At 37.2% G+C, this 23,962-nt stretch overlaps 1 protein-coding gene across 1 annotated transcript in view; it reads right to left on the minus strand.

The window, feature by feature from the left end:
• Window positions 1-16,883: 16,883 nt before the first annotated feature.
• Window positions 16,884-23,962, minus strand: part of IL1RAPL1 (interleukin 1 receptor accessory protein like 1) — an 801,697-nt gene continuing 794,618 nt past the window's right edge. The window contains exons 10-11 of the mRNA XM_075174657.1: window positions 20,089-20,259; window positions 16,884-18,957 (exon numbers count right to left, since the gene is read on the minus strand). Of these exons, the coding sequence (XP_075030758.1) occupies window positions 18,239-18,957; window positions 20,089-20,259 (890 nt within the window). The 3' untranslated portion in view covers window positions 16,884-18,238. The remainder of the gene's footprint in view (window positions 18,958-20,088; window positions 20,260-23,962) is intronic.

A 23,962-nucleotide genomic window follows, 5' to 3' on the forward strand; every position in this document is an offset into this window, starting at 1 on the left:
CTACTGGTATAGAAATGAGAGAAATTAACAATCAGAATTCAGAACACCATCCATGGAAAGTTTTGTGTGTATGTAGTAAGTGATATTTTTTCTTTCTCTACTGGTAAACTAAAAAAACAGCCTATCAATGATATCATGCTATTGAGCTGAAGGCAGCTACTTTCTATATACTTTTGAATATAATATAACATTAATTCTTTCAATACTATTTCAACTCCTGTGAACAAGGAGAGTGCCAAGAGTTCTCTAGGCTGTTCCAAATTCCTTGCTACCTATTTGAGGACAGAAGATACTACAAAAGAGACCTTTGTACTCGACCCTAAATACACAAGTAGGTTGACTGTCTAAGAACTCATCTGACATCCATTTGGTTGCAAGCCAGATGATGCTCAGCAATATTGAAGTTGTATGAGGTCTGTAGTCTCAAGTGGTCTACAGTCTCAAGCATTCAAAACTGTAAATTAGGCCCCTCTCATCAAATTCACAAGACATTTACTATTAAGTAAGGAAATATTTCAGGTCTCTAAACCTTTAGTATGTTCCTAATTAGTGTTTTCCAGATGGTTTTTGAAATTGTGAAGATTGGGCATTTTTTTCTATAAAGGATGGTAAAATTATCCCAAAATATTACTTTCTGAGTGTTTAAGCTTTAACATATACTCAAAAATGTGTGAAACTCATTATAAGATTGTGAGAACTAACAACTTTCTGCCCTCCTTTGCAGTGAACGTGAAGGAAGAGCTGGGGAACACAATGACTCATCTACAGGAGTTAATTAAACATTGCCTGTAGTGCTCTATTATCTCGCTCTCACACTGTTAAAAGGGTCTCTGGCATGATTTTGCTCTGGGCCACCAAGGGCTCTCCTAGTCAGTGCCTGAGCAAGCCTGCGTGACCATTCCTAATAGACAATTTGGATAAGGCACCTCTTTGGGATGCCAAAAGAGTTTAATAGTATCGATGCACCAGTTGGCCCCAGGGCCAAAGAATGGGCCCAGTCACTGTTTAATTTGCTAGTTTCAAGGTGACCAACATGAGGAAGACTTGTGAAAACATATGTGGAAAAAGTATAGGGAAGAGCAGTAGACTTATTCAGAAAATCCTTTCCTCAAAAAGAATAAACAAAAACCTCACTAAGGAATGGAAAAAAGAGATACATACTTGCAAAGTAAACTTAGAGGTCTCTATGGTCAGGTAAAATCAACACTTGCAAAAGACAAGCTGAGTTAGAACTTGCAAATGAACTTATACCATAAAAATAGTCATATAAATAAACAAGAAAAGACATCCACCTCCACCCCCGCCCCTGCTACACAGTAAAGATGGAGCAAAGATTAAAGGCAGTGTTGGCATGAATCCAAATGTAAATCAAAGGTCTGCCTTTTTTTCTCGTATGATTGATGAAGGTGACTAGCCAACTATCCCAAAAGATAATGGGAAAGACAGTAGGCAAATGGAATCATTAAATCCAAGACTCAAGTAAACTCAATTTGGAGATATCCATCCCAGAGGTATAAAAAACCTGCACATTAAATCTAGGTCAAATAATAAGAATTGTTAATGCATTTATGAAGTTGATAACTGTACCTCTTGGCTAAAGAATTGGAATTGCAGTACCTACATTTAAGAAATGGAGAAAAAGTGACATCTGAGTAGAGACTTCTTTATCTGACTTTGGCAGTATGCAGGATTTTGGAATATTTTAGACGAGAGCAGTGAAAGTTATGGAGGCAAATAAAAAGGAAGTTGAATAGTATGGGTCTACCATCTATGCACTGTGCAATACCATCCAGGTAATTTGTCTGGTTTTCTAGAAATAGATCTAATCAATCCAGATTTCAGTAAAACATTTAATATAATGCTGCATGGGAAATTAGTAGTCAATAAAGATAAATTGATAAAAGAATAGATAAAGGAGATTATGAGTAATGGAGATCTTCTTAGATCAGCCTTAGATCAGTCTTGTGGACAGTCTTATCATCAGTGCCTTTGCTTTTAGCCGTGCTAAGGAAAAGTTCTGATTCACAACCTTGGGATGCACTATCAATAAATAAGTCTAAGAATAATATGCGCAGACATCAGAAGACCTTAAGACTTAACTAAAGGTTGGAAGTTGATGAGGGATTATAAAAACTGTCTCCAAAAAACAACAACCAAAAATAACCCCCAACTCTAAACTCTTACATACAGACTTCATAGTTCATAATGAGGCAGTTCTGACTCTGTTCTAGACATCCATAAAATAAAGATTATTGTAGTCAGGAAAAATATGTTCAAAATAGAGATAGACATATCAGTGACGCTTTACAAAGCCTTGGTGGAAGATTTCTTGCAGATCGTTAACAGGATACCGCAGGCTCAACCATATTCAAGAAAGATGTTTCCAAACCAGAATCATCATGGAGAAACCTTAATTATGCTGAGGGGGAAGTCTATTTTGGGAAGACTAGACTAGCTTGTCTTGTTTATCTTAATGGAAAAAAGGCTGAAAAGAACATGGATGATACCTAATACCCTATTACTTTGTGTGTAAACACAAAAAATGAGAGAATTATTTGAGCATAGAAATAACATTGCACAGAAACAATATATTTAGGATAAATGTTTAATGACTTCCGAACAGTAGAAAGTGATGGTCTAAAACAGTATATCTAAGAGAGAAATAAAAACAAAAATTGTTTGGATTTAAGCTTAAGAAAAGTACCACATTGAGTACTTACAGTAAGGACTGGACTTGACAGCCAGTAGTGTTTGTCCTGGTGCAATATTTATAGGACTGTCCTTTATTTCTACTCAGTGGCACCTTCTAAGAGCTATCTGAAGCAGGCACCAAGGCTTTTTTGGACTTGTCTGGGCTTCTTTAGTAGTGTGTCTTTTTCATAATAATAGAGGAGATTTACACTTCTAGTCCACAGCTTCACAACTTATTTTCTACTATGGCCACATCCTACAAGGTATTTTAAGACAACAAGGATCTCATGAGAGTAAACATTTTCCCAGAAATAATCTCCCAATTGAAGGAAGGGTGGGAAAATTACTTCACACCCACTGTAAATTCATTCTTAGTTCTGGGAAGAGGGTCAAGTTCTCTCCCTCCTATGGTTAAGTCACCTACAAGCAGGAGTCAGGAGGAAAACCAAATTATTTTCTGCTGTTTCTGAGTGGATATTTTTTAATCAAGACTCATATAAGGATGAACAGTTGTATAAATTCCTGATCTGTGAGCATAATCTCTCCAGGAACAGAGTTATCTCCTTCCACATTGAAATAAAAGCTCCGCAACACTATCACTTGTGGTCCAGATTATGCTGATGTATAAAGCATATTAGACAGCAAATCTTAAAAAGTGTCTACCTAAAGTTAATTCAACTTCAGATCACAATAATTTTTGTGAAGTCGTCCATGTAAGTTTGAAGGCCAGACCTCGTTTCTCAGCCCCACAGGACAAGCTCTGAAGGGAACCTCCAGCAACTGGCATTTTATTTTAGCAAGAAAACAGAAATCAAGGATGGATATATCTTTCTGTTTTTTAAGTCTGATAGCTTTTGTCACTTTTGAATCAAATCCTTGATGATTTTTAAATATTTGTTTAAAAGAATTTCCACTTCTCCCATTTTTAATTAAAAGTTATAAAATGCATTATTTACCCAGGAGATTAGAACAGAGCCATTCCATCTTATTTACAACAAAGAGAGCTTGTAATAAGTCCTTGAAACCCCTTCTAATCTATTATATAAATATTTATTTAATCAGTTTAAAAATGCTAATTATTTACCAGCGAGACTGAGGCAACTTCTACAAAGTTACTATGGATGAAATCATAGTTTTTGAGGGTTTTTTGAAAGTAAAGTAAACCAAGCAGGATATCAAAAGCGAAAACTATCTTCCCAGAAGACAGCAAAATAATGTAATGTATTGATAGTCCATGAAATGCTATGGCCAAGTAGAGCATGTCATTAGCAGTTACATCCAGATGAGTTTTGGAAGATAACTTGGAGGAAGTCATCTCTTGCAGGAGGGAGTGTAGAGGTGGCTGAGCTAGCACTGCATGGAGGAGTTCAAACAGTGTGGCTCAGCATTCTCTATCTATCTTACCTGCCTGGGGCCAGAAACTGGGACCAAGCAAGGCCTGGTGGAGGCAACAAGGAATTTATCATGTGGGATGAGATGTCAATCAGCATAGGAGGAATAGCTTTTTTTTCTTGCATCCTCTTTCATGGTATATTCCTCTTCCAGTGCTTTTGTATTCTTTCCATTCACTCCAGTACATGTGGTGCTACTATGGGGTGTAGGACGACGCTCACTGGAGAACAAAAAGCTGTGGTTGTTGTTGGCAGTGTATCCAGTGCTGCTGACAGAGAAGCCACAGTATATTCCCACATCAAATATTTGGGCTATGTTGCTTCTGACAGCTGTCTTCACCATAGCCAATACTAAATCTGATGATAGTCAACACCTAATCTCCCAAGACAGAAATGAGAGTGCCTTATAAAAGGCACAGGCTTTGACCTAGCTTTACCTTGCTCAGTGCATATTCCTCTGCAATATGAATATGGAGAACATACTAAGTTGGTTAAGTTTCACCAGCATTCATAGCCTAGAAGAATAGTTATTTGATTTTGTGGCATGCATATTGATTTAAAAGAATGAACCCATTCTGAATGTAACCGGAAAGTAAAGCACTTTAAAGATCTCTGACTAATTTTCCAGAGCCTATTTTTCAATCTCGAGCCAAAGCATTTAGACATCACTTCTATGTTACTGTTTTACCTCCTCTGTCTGGATGTTAGCATTATTCTCAGTACTGTAGTTCCTGTTCTGCTGAAAAATATGCTTACTCTTCATTTTACTTTTGACATTTGCTTTCACTGAGCTTTGACACTAACCTGTGTGTAATGCAGGTAAGGATGTTTTTCCCAGACCTTTTGGAGAGATTTTGAAAACTTAAACTGCAATTACAGATCTACCTTGCATTGTAATGTCTCTTTTTCTTATTCTCAACATCACCTTTTGTAGTACATGACTATCAGGGTGTCTTTTATGATTCTTAGCAGGTTGTTTAACAGAAGACCTTGTATATAGTCCTCCGGTTGAAATAAAACAGCTCTGTACTTACAAACAACAACTTTATTTGCACTTCAGTCGATACCATAAATACCTGAGCATTTAATTTTCAGTTATGTATGTATTACTTCAAACGACATTCTGATCTCCCTGATGCAGTAGTTAACATGTAGGCTCACAAGCGTGTGAAGAGCTGCATTTCAGAGCTCTGTTCAAGAACCTATGTGTCAATTACAGATACCACACTGAGTTCCTAAGAAGGCAAACCTAGCACTTAAAAGATGCATATTTTTTCATTAATTACCAAATTCAATTATCTATGGAAAATAAAGTAAATATGGAAAAAAGAACAAATAAAAAAAGCATGTTGGGAAAAATACAAAGGGGAAATAAGTACTCATAAAGGAGGAAAATCTATAATCTAATCAATGAAAGAAATTATTATAATAAAAATTCGGTGATCCAAAAGACCCTCAAAAGCAGAGGTAGTTTCCTATGCTCAGGAACTTTGTTTCCAATATTTGAGTTACAGCATGCTGAAGGGGAGGACCGTGTGAGGATGAGAGCTCATAGCAGAAGAAAAGAAAACAAGAATGATTCTGTGATTTTGTCAGGAAACAGCCATCATGAAATTTAGAGTTCCAGATAATCACTGTACATGGTGCAGGTCAGGAGTCTCCAAGAAAGCTTTCCAGATGTACTCTAAGTATTTTGATTGATACTGGAGCTTGTTGGTGCTTTTTCTCTTTCTGTTTCTTTGTTTCTCTGTCTCTGTCTTTCTTCCTCTTTATTTATTTATCTTTTGGAACGAAGACTCTAGAGTGCTCTTTCAAGGAATCTTTTTGTTTACTTACTTTTTCCTGTGGTTGTCTCTCTTCAAGCATGCAGCCCTATGTGGCTTCCCAGTCTATTTACATATGCATAATTTTGGGAAGGATTACCAGCAATTAATAAAATTTCTGCATTCATACTTATCTCAGTCATGAGTCTAAGAGCTGCAAGAAGTGCAGAATAATGCAGTAAAGAACAGAGCACTTTGGGTTCTTGAATTTTTTTTTATTAATGTCTGTTTAATAGCAATATTTTAAAAATGTAACTAAATATACATAAATATTTTTTGATTTTACAGTGGATACCATATTTCTGTGCACTTGACATGCTGGTAGTTGAGTAATCATAACTCTTATGATGTCTAACAGAATGCTAAATGCATTTTCTGCCACCATACCAGGCCAAAGAATTGTGTTGATATCGGTGAAACCATGATCATTTAATCAGATGATCTTACTGATATTTTAGTATAGTAAAGATAAAAAATCTCATGAGAAATAGATGCAGCAGACAGCTTCAATGTTCAGAAAGGTGACTGTCTGTAGAAACAATATTTTGACTCCAGGCTCCAGACTGCCGGTGCAGAATACAGTGGTTATATTAAAAATTTATTTAAATATGAGTTGCTGCAGGTAAACTGATCCAGTTGTCATGTCTTAAAAGTCTTGTGATACTCATGAGCTACAAAGACACAGGGTGATCTATGGCCTGAGCCTCTGGAGGAAAAAGATCACCAGCTCTTTCGCCAACTTAAGCTATAGCTACGGCATATGATCAGCCTTTGTAAGAGCTACTGTGCCCTGGTGCCTGTCTCTTATTGCGAGGCCCCAGGTTCTTGTGTCACAGAGGTTCAAATTTGGAGCAATTCCCCTGGAATCTGAGAGGATACACAACTTAAAAAAAAAAATGAAAGGGTGGAAACAAGTTAAATGTTTCTTGCATCTTTCAAAGAGTTGAGGAGATGAGAGTCTTGATAGAAAAGCCAAAAAGAAGGTGATTGCAGTTCATGTGACTGGTATAAGATGGGTATAAACCCATTGCCTTGGATAATGACACTCCTAATTTATGACACTGCAGTTGAGAAGAGAACCACAGAGCTTACAGCCTGTTCAGAAAACCAAGGATGGAATTTGTCCTGACCCAGGCATGATGTTGTATTCAACAAACTTAAAAAAGAAAAACATTCATCCAGGTTTTCTATAATGCCTTTTTGGACATTTTCTTGTTAGCTTTCATTTGTACAACGACAACATTGCTGTGATTTAAGCTACTTTTGTTCCACTACAGTTCCTGTATCATCAGGGTCTTCCACTCTGCTCACACATACCACACACACACTGCTAAAAAAAATTATTCACTACCATGTTACTCTATTCCCCTGTCACCCTGTGGTTCCAGTGGAGCTAAACAGTCATAAAACTGGAGCAATGCAGTAGTAAATCAAACACATGCATGCACTCACACACGCACACAGAATCTTTCCCTCAGGGAGTTATGAGACTGCACTACTTGCTTTAAGATAAGTAAACCCATAACCCTTCATGTTTTTAAGAAAAAAAATATGCATAGAATATATACATCCTAAAGAAATACCCTTAAGAAATAAAACAGCAGAACAAGAGGAAACAATAAGAAAGAAAATATTAATGGAGGGATATTTACTGTTAAAAGTATTCTTAAGCAAAAGGTCAGGTTCTCAGCTGGTGTAAGCTGGAGCAGCTCCATTACCTCCAGTGGAGATGTGCCAGTTTATCCCATGCGTATGCTCTAGCCCAGTATGTCCTGCAAGTCAAATCACTGAACTGGAATCTTAAAACCTTCCCTATCGTGCTTTTAAATTTGTATTGCTATTAGCAGCTATTTCTTTTAAAAAAAGTTTGCATACGCAAATTATTCACATTGCTTTATTTTTTCTTTGTCAGTTCACAAAAAAGTATTTCAAGTTGTCATAACCTTGCATTTAGCCAGTGAAAGAGTAATCTTGAAAGGAGAACATTTTTTTACAAACTGGACACATACCCTGTTTATTTTTCTCTAAAATTTGCACACCATAAAGCAAGTAGGGTTTTTTGTTTTGTTTTAAAACCTTCTTCAGATATTATTATACAAAAATATTCATATGCAAGTAATAAAGATTTTTTTTAAACATCCAACTTTTTTAAACCTAAAGCAAAGTCACACCAAAAGGGTTTTTTTTTGTTTGTTTTTGTGTTTTTTTTAATCTAGACAAAGTATACCTTGTGCTTTAACAAACCTACGGCATCATGTGCTCTTTACAAGGATTCTAGTGAATATGCTCAGGTGTCATTATTCATTAAATAATGCAAAACTTGCCTACTTTTGTGGATTTTATTTCCTTTAATCTTCTTTTTTTTTTTCCCCTCTCTGTGTTATTTGTGTTTGTATATATGTGTGGAAAAGTTAAGGCAAGTGCAATCAAAGTTACAAAAATCAATATTTCTATTGCTAACATGTGCAGCATTCATATTTAGTGAGTGATGTCTTTTCTCCTGTAAGAATAAAAATTGATGAAAATACAAAAATGTTTAATATGTTATAGTTGTTACAATAAGCTGTTCAGTTCTATATACCAGGCTTCGTGAATTTTCCAAAGGTTAGGATAACATAAAACATGTTCTTTTTAAAGTAACAGACACTGAAACTAGGTAACATTTTGATCATGACTCTTTTGCTTCTCAGCAATGTGTACAGTATTACTACAAAAATGCAGTTGCTTTTAGCTATGACCCATCTAACTTTTTTAAAAAATAAATATAAGCTAATCTCTTTAGGTAAAATATTTAATATACAGTAGGCATAAATATAGGTTGATGTATCTCTATTTAACTTTAGTGCTTCTATTTTAACTTCAGTGATTTTGCACAAAGTGTGTAAAGGAAGAGGGGTATTTTCCAGGTTTTAGTCATATCTGTAGCCTTAAAGAAAGCCTTGATAAGAATGCATATGTTAATCTACAGTTTATATGGCAATAGTAATGAACATTTGGAAAAGGCAATGATGCTGAATCTTCAATTAAATTCTAGAATAACCAGAAATCCATGTTCGCATATTCTGGGCCTGATTCTGCTCTTTTTTGCACCAGTTATACACAACGTTAATTCTGCTGACTTGAGTAGAATTATTTTTTAATTTTACCAGCCATTAAGCAAATTAAGAAGAATTATCCCAAAGCCTAGCATGGGATAAACCACTTATTTGTGTCATTCCATCAATGCAAAATGTTTTAAAATTGGTAAGTATATATTTATATCTACAATGTATGTGCATGTATTCAATAGGATCTACAGTGCATTTCAGCTATGGTTGTTCCCAGAATGACAGAAGAAGAGCTGAGAGCTTTCATAATAAAGTGCTTTATCAAGATGCTTATCCAGCTATTAACTTTGAATAGCACACTCCCAAGAAGGGACTGTTACTGCTTGAGTTGTGTTGTGCACTCTGCTTGCTTATGGACAGTCAGTTCCTCCTGAGCTGAGTAAAGTAACTGAATAAAATTAAAGAAACTAAATCCCCTAGACAAATTGTGGCTGGTAAAAAGATGCGGCAGTTGACATTAGAATCAAACATTTCTCTACAGACCTTTATTTCTTTATTTGTGTTACTTTTGAAGCTTTTTTCTAAAAGTGAAGGCAGTGATATTTTTCTTCTTCTATTGCAACTAAGCACATATTCTTTCTTGTAAATGTTTTTTTGGTCATTTTTTTTTCTTCTCTTCTGAAGAAAGTGCAGTTATGTACTATTTGTTAATAAAAATACCTATGAAATGGTGCATATGTTTATATATTATGAATAGTCATAGAACACTAGTAACTGCGCAGACTTAATAGTGTGCTTTTCTTGCAAAATTCAAATGTGACTCAAAATTGCTGTGAGTGACAGCAGTGGATTTTAGATGTAATGTTGGGAAGATAATTTAATTCCATTTTACTGTAAGAGCTAAGATGAATATTTTGTCTTTTAGCATCCTCAACTCACTAAATGTGTTGGCTCTTTCACCACTGCCAGCACTGGGCAGCTGCCTACTTTAACTTTATTTGCTGCTGAACAGGGATAAAATGAAAATGGTTAATGAATCTGCAAAATTTTATGATAAAACCAAGATGTTATGTTAAACTATTTCCGAGCTTGCTGACTAATATAATAATAAAAAACTTAGATCGTATCTTTACAGAACATTTAGAATAAGTTATAGTTGGTGACTGACTAGGGCAGAAGGACAGGAGGAAGAACGGGAAAAAGGGACAGATTTGTGTGTTCTAGCCAGCTACTTGAAACAATAAATGATGATATTATACATTTCCATTGATTCACCTTGACTTTGAAATATCTGATTTTATTTTATTTTTTGAGTCTTAGGAGAACCTTAGCAAGCCAGCAGATGGCAATCAGAAGGCCAAATGAGAAGGAAACCTCAGGTTTCTCACAGAAACCTGATCTCTCAGTGAGCATGTAGCATCAGACTTGCTGTGTCTCAGACTCCACGTATTATGGCACCTGAAAGCACCATTTTCCCTTTCTAAACCTCTTTGTTGGAGTGACTATGAAGTGGAGAACTGACTGAAGTGGGAGCTGAGGAAATCCAGCAGCTCTTTGAACACGCGCAATATGTGCAGGTAGGAGATTTAGTTCTGATGTCTCTTTCTTTATGTTTGTCAGGATCTTGAAAGAAGTATGGCAGGTAAGGTGCCCCAAGATGGCTGAACAGGGAATTTTTCTTCAAAATTCTATAAAGAACAACTTGGCAAGTGTCTTTTCAGGCAGATAGTGTCTTTGCTGCTGTTTCTCACTCTTCAAATATCTAACAGTTAAAAAAAAAAAAAGGGTAGGAATGCTACTTGATATATGGCACTGAGAGCTATTCACAGTCTCTTTTGTTTAGGAGAGTGAAAAAGTAAGCAGAGAAAATAGGAGATGAACCATACTGACATTAATTATTATTTACAATGATAGGAACTCTGGCAGATATTCCTGTGATTCAGGTAGATCCTGTCATCTAGAAAAAACATTTCCTATCTCTAACAAGGTTATATAAATGGCTTCAGATAGCACCCAGGAGGTGAAGGAAATACCTGGTAAATTCAGGTATCTAGGGTCCTACAGGCAAAGGGCATCTGTAATCTCCTGTGGCAGCAGGACTAGCAGAGTGCTAGTCACGTACCACCTACCTGGTCATGACATGACCAGGAGACATCTTCATTATACCCTCCCACCCCATGTCACTCCTAGCTACGTATCTATGTCACAGGGCCACCTAGCAATGGCCTGCTTACAGGTTTGTCTTCTTGCAGCCTATGGAAAATGTAGTCCTGTGAGCAAACCCAGGTTTTTGGGACTTCCTTGAATTTTTATGAGAGTGCTACTTATTTTGTTTTGTTGTACTATGATTAAATGATTACAAGTTAAAGTATCTATGTATAGGCATTAAAAATGTGTAAAGTGTTTTTTTGTGATGTAAGTAAGATTTGAGAGTGCTTATTGCAACAATTTTTGCCCAGATATCTGCACATTTTGCAAAGATTCATGTGTTTTGCTGAGGTAGGCATAGGTTAGTGATCTCAAAGAAGGAGCCTGATGTCACTGAACTATTTTTCTAAGATAGATGGAGAGGCAGTTGTGTCACTGTTTTCCTCTCTGCTTTTTATTTACATAATTGTTCCATTTGAAGTTGCCTGGGTTTTAAGAAGACAAATGTACAATGTTCTAATGGGATGCTGAAGGTACACGTATAATACTAATTGTTTAAATTTTCTACTGAAATGTCCCTAAGAACTTAATTAGGGCTGCAGCGAGCTGTTCACCAGAGAATATTAAATCTGACAAACAATTTTTTCAAAGTCTGTAAATTCATTGCCACTTGTGTTTTAAACTTACAATGAAGAATGGGACTTTCTAAAAACATAAATAATATCTCCCTGTGATTTACCTGTCATGCAAAGAATGAAAAGAAAATTTAAAACAGTCTCTCGCATAACTTCCTACAAAACAGCAGGAGAAAACAAACTTCCCTGAAAAAAAAAGAAGCCCTTAAAAACCAGGTTTAAATAGAGTTTAGTAATTTCACTGCTATTTTGCTTTTGTTTGTTTATTTTTGTTTTTCGAGTGTGCATGCAGACTCTGCTGCTTAATGGCAGATGCATGAGTGAAAATATTTTGAGCCCATGACTGACTTTTTTAAGATTTTCTTTTTACTTCACAGAAGGTTCAGGACAGTATCAGGATGTTGCTTCATATGAGCACTCTACAGGGATGTGAAAAATGGTGTGCGAACTGAGAGCAGAAATAAAAACATTGTACAAATCAAAGCTTTGCTCCTGTAAGTCTCTTCTCAGGAGAGAAGACATCTACTCACCCTAAACATCTCTGCAAAGAGTTTTCGCATGTCCCCCAACCTGAGGGCTCACAGCAAGTTTTGTGTGCTTGTACTTTTAAGACAGCCTGCAAGGCAAATGGAGAGGAGAGGATGGGATGGGATGGGACGGGATGGGACGGGATGCGATGGGATGGGATGGGACGGGATGGGATGGAAGTTGCTGCCAGGGAGCTCAGGTGTGGTGCTAGCTCATTGAGATGGCAATTTCCTGTAATTGTCATTTAGTGGATTGCACACTAGTCCAGTAAGCTAACCTTTTTCTATGCTCAGTGCTGGCTTTTTCTTTGCACACTGAGAAAATGGGAAACACGGTCAGCTGTTTCTGCTCTTCTGGCTGCTTTGCAATAGGTGATCTGTGCTCAGTCAACTGAGGGCACTCATGTTTACTGTCACTGACATCAGGGCTTACTGCCCACCTTCTCTGTGTGTTGCCTACAGCAGGTAGAAGAGTGGTGATGTATTGAGCCTATAGTTCCTTCTGCACCCACCTGACATAGGAGTAACGAAACATGATGGCCAAAGGGCCCTGTGCTCTCCCTCCCCCTGTGTGGGTGCACACAGTCTCCCCACCGTAGAGCTTCTCAGTCGCAGCCAGGTGGTGCAGCCCTCACTCTGGCTTGCACTTCTTTATCCGTCACCAAATGTGTTTGAGAGTATGGGTTTGGTAGGTGTTCATTTTTCCTTGATGATTTTGTATTGGGGGGGGGGGGGGGCAGAGAGAGCACTAATACTCGATAAAAAGAAGAGGTTAAAAAGCGCATCCACCATTTTTGGAGTAATTTGTGTGTTCCTTCTGTCATGCCTTGATGGTTAAGAGAGATGTCTTTCTAAAAAAAATCAAAAGTATCTCCATCAAATTCTTAGCTCTCAAATTTTGCTTCAGATTGTTTTCCTAATACTAGTGACCCAGCAAAGAGATGTTTGTACTGTCTGTAATCTCAATACGAGATAAAGATTATCTATTTCATTTAACATTTAGATCCTAGAGAATCATGTTACTTTTAATCCACCAAAATAAAAATATTTTAATTGACTATTGAATGTTTCTGAAATTATATTATCTAGGCTATTGGCTATTTAATGTAAGAATGCTGATAAGCTTTTGGAATTAGGTTAGTTGTAATAACAAACAGAATACTTCCTTTGAACAACTCTCAATCTCAATGTACTCAGTTTTTAGTAATCTGAACAGCTTCAGAATTTATACGTTTTCCAAATAAGGTATCAGGCCTGCCTTTGTACTTTCTGCTCTGACCGCTTCATGACTCTGTGGACTCTTGACCTCCCACCCACAGAGCTTATTAGTCCAGAGCAAAGATCAAACTTTGTCTTAAACAGAATTTAAACAAACAAAAAGCATAGGAAATCTCTTAATAGCTGAAACATTTCTATTAGTTTCACTCCCCAGGGCAACAACTCCAAGTTCTGGAACATGAACCCAAGGCCAGCTGGAGAAGTGCGATGCTGCCAACACGTCTTCTTGGAGGATATAGCCAGAGTCGATGGGAAATAGTCTAGTAAAGTTACATCACAAATGACAGCTCAGTGTCCATACTAAATTCAGTGAATCTCAAATGAAAGACACAATGGTGTTCTCCAACCTCCACTCAGTGGGCTATTTAGGAGGTGAAGAGTTGTGATAATACAGAAAAAATGCAAGGGAACTTGCAGCATTCATTATACAAGGAGGCTCATTGTTATGAAATTGCTTACATTTTTTCTGATGCCAGTCACATTAATCTCTTGCTCAGCTGAGAAATGGGTTAAACAAAGTGTTTTAATAACAGCAAATCAGATAAGGGGTGGGTGAGAAGGAATATAGTTACTCTGGACAACAAACTAAGCCTGTTACAGAGATTTTTTTTAGCGCTGACAGATTTCTGCCATCCTCTGTATCACAACAATAGAAGACACACCAAAAACTCACTGTGTTAGACTACCAACAAGTACAAAATCATTCGGAAGTGTATTAGACATACAGGGACATATTTGTGTTGCTGATCTGTCTGGATGGGCCCAAAAAAAGCCAGTTGCTTTGGGTAGGTCAGTCAGAGTACAGAGCTTTGCATGACAAAAAAAGCCACAGTACAGTCAAAAAACAGGTGGATATTTTGACCTTTCTTCTCCATTGGCCTTTATCCTATTTTTGAGCTTACTTTACTGCTGTGATTTTTTTTTCTTCTTTGGATTTTAATTAAACTCTCCTTAGGCGTGCTAGTTTGACATTTTCTTCTTTTTTTTTTCAACTTAAGAATGAAGGAAGCCTGTTTACTAGGCCAGTTTTCCCCAAATCTCACTGCTTTATCTATAATTTAAATGTGTCATTAATGCACAATATCCAAGTAAAACTTTGTGAATTTTAATCAAGCGGGTATAACAAGCTTTCCAATTATTTTGAAGCTGATTATCACCCATTATGTAACATACACAGGGTTTGCACAGCTGTGCAGTAATAGAACAATCTTAGTTTGCATCTAAGCCTAACAGTATTTAGCTCTGAACCAGATCATATTGAAAGTGTTTGATGTTGGCTGCCAGGTGAGAACTGGGTCCCTACTAAAATGCAGACGACATTTTGTTGCTGCTTTCCTTGCAGCCAAGGTTTCAGCTTGTCACAGACTGCAAATACGAATTCCTTTTCTCTTTGCTTTTCCAATTTTCTTCTCCCACACAAATCAATCTTACACTCATTCAACTTTATTAGATTTACTCTCAAATCATACTGCTGCAACTGAGAACAGAATCAGACCCAGCAATGCACTTTGCCTTCAAAATAATTAGCTGCATGCTGTACAGTGCCCCATTTCTGTCCAACTGTATGTGCTGTCCAGAGAATCTATATACTGAATTTCCACAGGTTGTGCAACAGAGTCCTTTAGTTTTATATCAAGGACAACCCTGATTAGAGAGAGCCTTATAAAGACAAAGCACCACACTTGAATAAATCATGTGCATAGAATCCACATACAGACCCGAAGTTATTGACCAGGCAGAGTAAGTTTTTCCGATCATCACACCGTGCAGTTTTTAAAATAGTGCTATTTGTTTATGGCTATATGTGGCTATATGTGGCTATCGCATGCACACTTCAGGCTGCATTGTCAAAAACTGGAATACCTTCACCAAAAGAGGATAGAGCCTAAGCACTAGGGCAATGACAGGTTTGGTTGGGTTTTTTTTTTTTCATTTTATTTTGCGTTCCAACAGAATTTTGTCAAACATAGAACACGTGAACACACAACAGTTTCCTTCACTGTTCCCCACACAGCGCTGTTCATAGAGGAGGAATACTAAGGAGGAATGTTTCTAAAGCCATAGACAGCTTCTCCATTTATTTCAGGTTTTGTTTTGTGGTTTGTTTCTTTTTTTTGTTTGTTTTTCTTTTGTTTAATATTATGACAAAACAGTATAAGAAAAACTTTTTTTAAGTAGTGTGAATATCAAATAGTATCCATCAATCCCTGAATCATGCTATTCAAAGTGCTTAAATCTACACTAAAAATAGAACAACAGAAAAGTACTCCCCATGTGGCTAAGGAAATGCCTACCAATCCTCTAAATGTGACTGCAGTCAGATAGTTACATTCTACATTTATTTCACATCCCAGTCTTTACCCCAGGGCATGTAAAGGGGAGGGAAAGGGGAAAAAATAATGCATTGCTTTCCGAGGATAGTGGGGTATTTGGCATCCAGTTGAATGAAGGAAAATGTCATCAGTGCCTGACAGGCGTCTGTAAGAGCAAATAAATAATAGCTTTCTTACACTATGAAAATAACCAACTGTGCAAAGCTCTCTTAAAATTTTATCTGGCCTGGCAGCTTCATTTCCATTTTGTGGATATTTGGTACATGTCCAGAGGGAGACATTGTAATAAGGAAAGATTGTAGAAAAGGACTTGAGCAAATTGTCAGAGAAATAAACATTTTTAAGCAAATAAAAATCAGTGCACATCCCAAAGCTCTATTAGCTTGTTATGCAGATACTGAGATTTTTTGACTTTCACAACAGGAGCGTAGTCATTTCCTCCCACACTGTCAGTTCTGGATTACTCCCACAAACATCCCCCGAACTGCAGTTTACCCGCTCTCTACCCATCACTCCTCATTAAGAAGACCAAAATATTATAAGCTGTACTTTTCTCATTGTGACAATTGGGATGAACAAATCCCACACATTCATTATATTGGCCAATATCATTCAGCTACCATAAAATACCTAAATCTAATTACTTACATAAATAGACTATAACATCTGTTTGCCAGGATACCAGTTACATTTCTGCCAGGGTAAATCAAACCCATGACTATATGACAGTGTGCTGCAACCAGTAACTCTACCCCAGCTCCTCTGCTTCTGCTAGCAGAGACTAGCAGAGAGCTTGGCCTGAATATGTCGTAAAGCTACAACACCGCTCTTCTCTTTCTAAAACCAGAAAGGACTTTTCCATTATTTAAACCATAATTATGAGTAAGATGCTTATTTCATTTGTCTGAAAGACGTGCAGATGTAAACATAGTGTTTCTTTTTTTCTTCCCTGGCAGCCGTGGTACACGCATTATTTGCAACTCCTCAAAGATAGAATCATACATAAAAAATAAAACTAATTTATTTATTCATTAAGGTGAATAAATTGTTTTTAATATTTCCAGGTCTGATTTAAATATTAATTTTGTATAAATAAAGTTTATTCTGAAAACAATGATATTTGTTGGTATCATGTAATTTTTTTCTGCCTGAGTTCTTACTGAAATCATGTTGAAATTAATAAAGTTTTACTTACAAGCTAAAACCAAATGAAAGAAGATTTCTTAATCCTGAATATATCGTTTTAAAGCAAATACAGTTTTTGGAACATTAAAATACAAGGGGACTCTGTAATCCACAGCAAAATAATGTTTTGCTCTTACTTTTTCAGAAAATAACACTTTCTATAATACAAAGTGACAAACCATCTACAATACTGTCTTTTTATTCCCCTTTGGTTTGGAAGTCATCACTGCAAATATCAGCAGGACTCTCTGCACTTCAGTGCCTATTGCCTCACTTGTTTTACTTGCCTGACAATTGCAAATGATCTTATTGGCCGGATTTTGAAAGGAGGAAAACAAAAAGTTAAATGCTTAAAAATAAAATCCACAACCACATTAATACTTTTCCAGGAAGTGTTAAAAATAGGGTTTGCTTTTATATTTATAAAAGGGATACAATCAACTCATTCTTAGAATAATAATTAAAAAAAAACAAACCCAAGAAACAAAAACCAAACCATCTCTAGTTTCTACACACTCTGTAGTGACTACTGTGAAGCAACCGATACAGATTGGGTATATTCTGTTGTTTGACAGGTATCTACCATGTTACGTGTTAGATGATCAGACTGTAGTGTTACCCCAAATGGGGGTCATTGTAAGGGCAGGGAAGGAGCAGTGCACGTTACGGGAGTAGAAATGAAACCGGAGCTCTCAGTGAGGGATGGGGTCCTTCTAAGAACAAATATTCTCCAAAAGAAGTGAACTGCAGCAGGCATGGCCTTCAGGAATCAGGCTAGGCAGGCCAACAAAATGGATGGTGCTTCTGATATCAACATAACTTTGTCCAAGCATTCCCAAGAGAGGTTAAAAACAAACAAACAAAAAGTCTAAAACTATACTAATGAAGCAAAAAAGTTTCCTATCTATACAGCAGTCTCTTCATTTAAAAAAATGTAAATATACAAATTCCAATGACATATAAAACAAAGTCGAAAATGTGAATGGGAAGAGACATGGGTAAAACAGGAAGACTGATGCTACAAAGAAATTGCAAAAAACATATGTACAAGACCCTGTTTTTCCTCGTATGTTATCAATTGTAATGCATGTTTAACAGCAGCAGTCGAGGATGTAGTTCCAGGCACCGGACTGCAGACTCAGCTCCTACTCAAGGGGGTTGACAGCCCCTTGCATTTCGGTCACCAAATGACACTTGATATACTGGTCTCCCGTGGCAAGAGGGGTAGTATCGCACTGTTTGTGTGAGCCTCTTCGGGGTTCTGCTCCCTGTTAGTTTTTGTCTGTGGCCGCTGCCCATTTATAAGTGTCATAGGGATGTTGCAGTAGGTATGCTGGTTACCTATTGAGGTAAGCGGCAGGGTGCCGGTAGGAGGTACATCGTATTCATAGCTTCGATAATAGTGTTTCTGGCGCATCTGTGAATGATATGTGTTATGAAAAGTGGAGCGCAGGTCTGGATGGGCAGTGGCAAGAGCAGTGGAGGTGGCAGCAGCCATGGAAATTGCAGAGACTGTCTGCAGTTCCCCAAAGGGCCCCTGCTCACTGACATCTAAAACCTGCTCGTGTGTGATGGGTTCAATCCTCTTAAAAGGCATTTCGTACTGTAAACGTTTCCAGAACTTGGAATTCAACTTGTTGCATTTTGGTCCGTGCCATTTAATGACAGTGAGGAGCTTGATGGTATGTTTTAGGGCCTCGACCTCCTGGTAGTTCATAACTCCTCGTAGTTCACTGCATTCTATCAGTATCACTTTGATTTCGCCCGTGACTAACATGTTTCGAAGCCTCGTTTCCAGTTCAAAGATGCTCCAGCCTCTTCTTACCACATAATTTGGAGTCATGACGATGATCAGTCGCTTGCTTTGGTCTACACATCTTGCCACGTCTTCAATGTAGGCTACAAAATAAGACAAGTGCTCAAAAATCAATCTAAGAAAACACTCTGCTCCCATAGACTGGGGAGAAACAACAGAGGCAAATCCCTGCTCCCAGAAGAGCTCACTGAAATATGCAAAAACACCACTTGCAAACGTGCCAGGTTGGCTTGCCACGACATGGTTCCAGGCAACCTGCTCTAGGTGGCCCTGCTCGAGCAGGGGGTTAGGACAAGACGACCTCCAGAGGTCCCTCCTTCCTAACCTCAAACATTCTGTCATCCTGCAAAACATCTATTCCCCCATGCGCTATGGACCATGAGTGTTTGTTCATGAGCTGTGGTTTGGTATCAATATCTATATCTTTATTGGAACAAGTGTGTCCATCATCATTTTTTCCTTTAAAAAGGCAAAGTCACCCAGGTAGGCAACAGAGCAGCAACTATGTGCTTCAGGGACTCAATCTCAAACCTAAATGATACTCTAAGGTGTACTCTAAGGTTAGATTCTTGTTTTCCTTTTGTGCCCTCACCGCACACATTCATACAAACGGTATCGTCTCCTGTAAATTAATGTTTAGCTTGCTGTAGATTTCAAAAATATCCATGCAATTATGTTTGATGTTGTGTTTTGCCTATACCAAGCATCTTTTCTTATCTTCAGTAAGAGATACTGAACTTAGTAGCTGTCTATACAGTTACACTGAAGTTATGAAGAATACTACAGCAACTTACAAAAAATTACTGTACATAGGTTGGAATATGTGAAAGAAACATGAAAAAGATCTACTTGTAGCAGCTGGAATCAATTCTAATTTTCAGTCTCTGAGAATGATCCAGTACCTCCACTATACGTTTACCTGCAGTGGACACTAACAGAATTCACTACTTTGCTCTGCTGTAGATGTCATTACTCTTGCCTTAGTCCAAACACAACTTTTTCCTTCCTATCTGAATTTCTGTAATAAATACTTAGAATCTCGGATATCTTTCCAGGCAAACTCTAAGGAACAGAAAACTTATCTTCATCATTCCCTAAAATGAGGGAGGAAAGATGATATTCTGGAGCAGTAGGCATAGAATCTATACAAACCAATCACTGCAATCACTGCATTTGCTGTTTAGGAAACACAAAAACATACAGACATGACTTACTTCCTGTGGGAATCAAATCTCTGTCTGGTATGAACAACTTGTATCCGTAATGTTTTTCAAGCATATCTGGTAGGATCTCAAGAGCAAATCTTTCTTCTTCTCCAGTTTCTTGATTCCACTGGTCAGGATCTACTTTGGTATAGGATAGATATGCATCATAGTCTTTGTTGTCTAAGGAAAGAGAGGAAGAAAGTAAATTAGTTTATTCATTATTCTTGCATATTTCCTACATAATTCCCCAGGAATTATTTCTGGGAGAATTCCCCAGGAATAGGAAGTTGTTTAGATAAAACGGAAATCTTTCACCCAATCTCCAGATATGAATCCATTCACCTTTCCTGTTTCACCTGGTAAAGGTAATCCTTATTTACACAGATGCAAGGGAGAAGGGATCCATATCCATAGACTGAAGTAAATTTGTGCATAAATATTTGTGTAAGGCTCCGTATGAAGGAAATCCACTCAACTGTGGGGTGACAGCTTATAAGCACAGAAGAAAAAAGTCACTCAGAAGAATTTGAATTCTTCTCTAGCTTTAAAAGGGAAAAGAAAAGCATGGAAATACCAAAGGTAATGTACAATTCTCTCTGTTGCATAGTAAAAACATTTCAGTCTTGCCAGTTTTTTACCATAAATTTAGGGCCTGGGGCTGAAATGTTGTAAGTGTATGTGTATCTTTACTTGTAAAACTCATTGACTTTCCAGGTCTGAAATTATTGCCAAGTTTAAATCTTTGCAGCATCAGCTTCTGATAATGCAGTTTAAATCTCTTGAATTCTATGTGCTTAAATTTGCAGATTTAATGTTCATTAATGTACATTTTGTTACTTAACAGTGTGTTATTTCATTTCAATATGAGAAATAAATGTGCCTGTTTCTTAAATGTGCTTGGTGTGCCTACTTGAAAGACTGAATCAAAAGAGCCATCATTAATTTTCATTAGGAGGTCAATAATACCAAATGCTCTGGAACTAATTCAGTGGAATACGAGGTCACGTTTTGACTTTTGTTGTGAAGAAAGCAGGAAAAAATCAATGGCTAGAGTAATGAAATGTTAACATCCTTCTAAGTCTCTCGACAACATTATGCACAGGCTATCGAGAATATCAATTGCTTGTAAAAGAGACCTGATTGAATACTCAACTGTGTGTCATAAGTAACATTATATACCTTCAGTGCTGACTTCAGTTATTTACTGAGCCACTCCTTTCCTTGTTTTACACCTTTTTGTACTCTGGTAGCATTATTTGGAAAAGCCTGCCAAATGCAGGATGGATGCAAAGAGTATAAATGAAATTAATGAAATGGTGCTAATCTTGAACAGTCCACTCTTCCTTCTGAGGAACCATGCATACTATGCTCATTAACATTTGCAGATGACAAAATTAAAATGGTAAAACTGTAACTACTTTCAAACTTACCAAACCCGTGAAACGACTGTGTGCTCATTCTCTCCCCTGCACACTTTTTGTGTGCTATTATCTATTGGATCATTATATCCACAGAAAACAAAACAAACAAACAAAAAACCCACCAACAATAAAAAAGAAAAATAAGAAAAGAGAAGCACTGCCTTCTATGGTTCACTCCTTCCATTATTTTTCTCTGGACTATTTGTGAAACCATGAGCCTTCACAATAGACAAGCACCTAATGCCCTTGACAATGCCTTTAAATAACACTGAATGGATCAAGTATGAGATAGAGGGAGATTACATAGCAGGTTTTTGTTTCTACAATAGGACAGTGTTAACCCACCAACCAAGTTAACACACAGAGAGGTCAAGAGATATATGGGGAAATTATGACAACCGACAAAATGATGATGCGGTAATGCCATTTTCTGTCGTCACCTTAGTAATGGTCATAACCATAGTTCATGCTTGAGAGCAGTGTTGCTCTGTTGAAAGTCTTTGAGTAAAGATGAGAATGTATCATTTCTCAAAGGGATGAATAATAAGAAATAATACAGTGTTCAAACTGTTTTAAAGGCTCAGAATATTGTCTAAGATGGTTTGCACATTCTTACTTAGAGGGAAAATTATTCATGACATGCTACTGTTTTCTTGTGTATGTAAATATTGCACTAATGTATTTATTTGAAATATACATTTTTCATACCATGGAGGCTCCAGCATTTCCACTGACTACAACTGCATTATCTTGTATTGCAGGGAACATTTCTTTCCACCCTATTTCCCTAGTTTTAATAGCATTTGAAGGGCTATGAACAGCCAGGATCTAGGGTATGTCTACACAGATGGGTTCAGGCAATCATGAATTTATTCAAACTCCAAACCAGCAAGATGTGTAGTCCAGTTTGGGAAACTGTTAGATGCATTAGCACAGTGGTTTCCCTGAGCTATTATACTCCCCACCTGTCAGTTATTTTTAACTTACTTTGATGAAGAGTAAAAAGTTCAGTTTACAGCAGAATTACCTTATGTGGTAATTTTGTTATCTGATGGGTTGACATACTGGCATGAGCAGACAATTTGCAAAATGTGAAATGCCTAGGATGATCACATATGCCTTTGTTTTACTTCTATGATATTTATGTATTAGTCCGCTTTTAGTTAATTAAAATATTTGGGTTACATTGCCAACTCTGTGAAATATTTTAAGAACTACAGCAGGCAGATAGCTATGCAGCCATCAGATCTTTTCTGTGATGTGATCAAAGAGCAATGGCATTATTTACTATTTTCTCTAATTGTTATGGATGGTAAAAAAATGTAGAATTTCAGTTGTAATGAAAAATGGGAGAACTCGTAAAATTGTTGAAATCTCCCATCTCCAGGAAAGAATTTAAACACACAGTAAATAATGTCTCTGTGTGAGGTTCTTCCCAGTTAAATGGTCCCACTTATTCCTGCTTGTAACGGGTGGGACCGATGCCTACATTCTAAAGAACATTTCTGATCTTTTAGTGTGCTGTGCCAATGGACTGAGAGGGAGAAATGGGAGCCTGCAGACATCCAGATCTCATGGCAGAGTCAAACTCTGGGAGCTGGGGCTCGCATCTTGCCAGTCGCTTGGCCATGTCACATGGAAGCAGGAGGCTCTCAGTTTTGCTCTCTAGCGCTTTGCTCTAGGGCTGTTTTCCATGTAAGCCTTCCTCCGAGCAACGCATCCAGGGGTCCCCAGACTCCCAGCAAGCATGCAGGAAGTCCATCACAGCTTTGTGTTTTCTTGACCATTCACTGGAACAGCTATTTTTCCCATGAAAATATTTGGTGTCAGCACATCTGCCTTTTCCAAGAAAAAACACTTCATCAGAAGATTCCTGATCTGCTCGTAATCACAAATCAAGTCATAAAGGACTCGATCTTACTACTTATATTATTATGTAGTATGATAATTACAGATTTGGCTATGCAATAGGTTCAGATACTGGTTGAATCTAAAAGGGCAAAAATCCAAATTCAAAACAAACGAAGCTGGTGGCAAACTAATCTTTTCTTTAAAATGAGAATTTCCTTATTTCCCTTCATCAGCAAACAATTAAGTCTTCTATCCAAGCATCCTCGGAATGAAAATGTGATTGATTGTTGCTTGCACTTTGACTTTAGATATAGATTATGCCATTTCAAAGATTTGTTTTTCTCAGGCTCCTGTGCATTAGCAATAAACTGGAATATAGTTACTCACTACCTGTTTCCTCCCACATTTAGGAAGAAAAATACCTGCTAATAACCAAAAGCAGGGATGTTGATCATTTAATCTGAAACTTTTTTCTTTCCCATGGAGATTGAAAACAATTATCTACTTATACTTTTGTACCTGAAAGCACTCTTATTTCCTTAACCATTTCAGGATTCTTTTTTTAGAAACATATCAGAATAAGTTCATCTTGCATTGCCTCTCTGTATGTT

Source organism: Calonectris borealis, chromosome 1, assembly GCF_964195595.1.
Source record: "Calonectris borealis chromosome 1, bCalBor7.hap1.2, whole genome shotgun sequence".
Taxonomy (NCBI): Eukaryota; Metazoa; Chordata; class Aves; order Procellariiformes; family Procellariidae; genus Calonectris; species Calonectris borealis.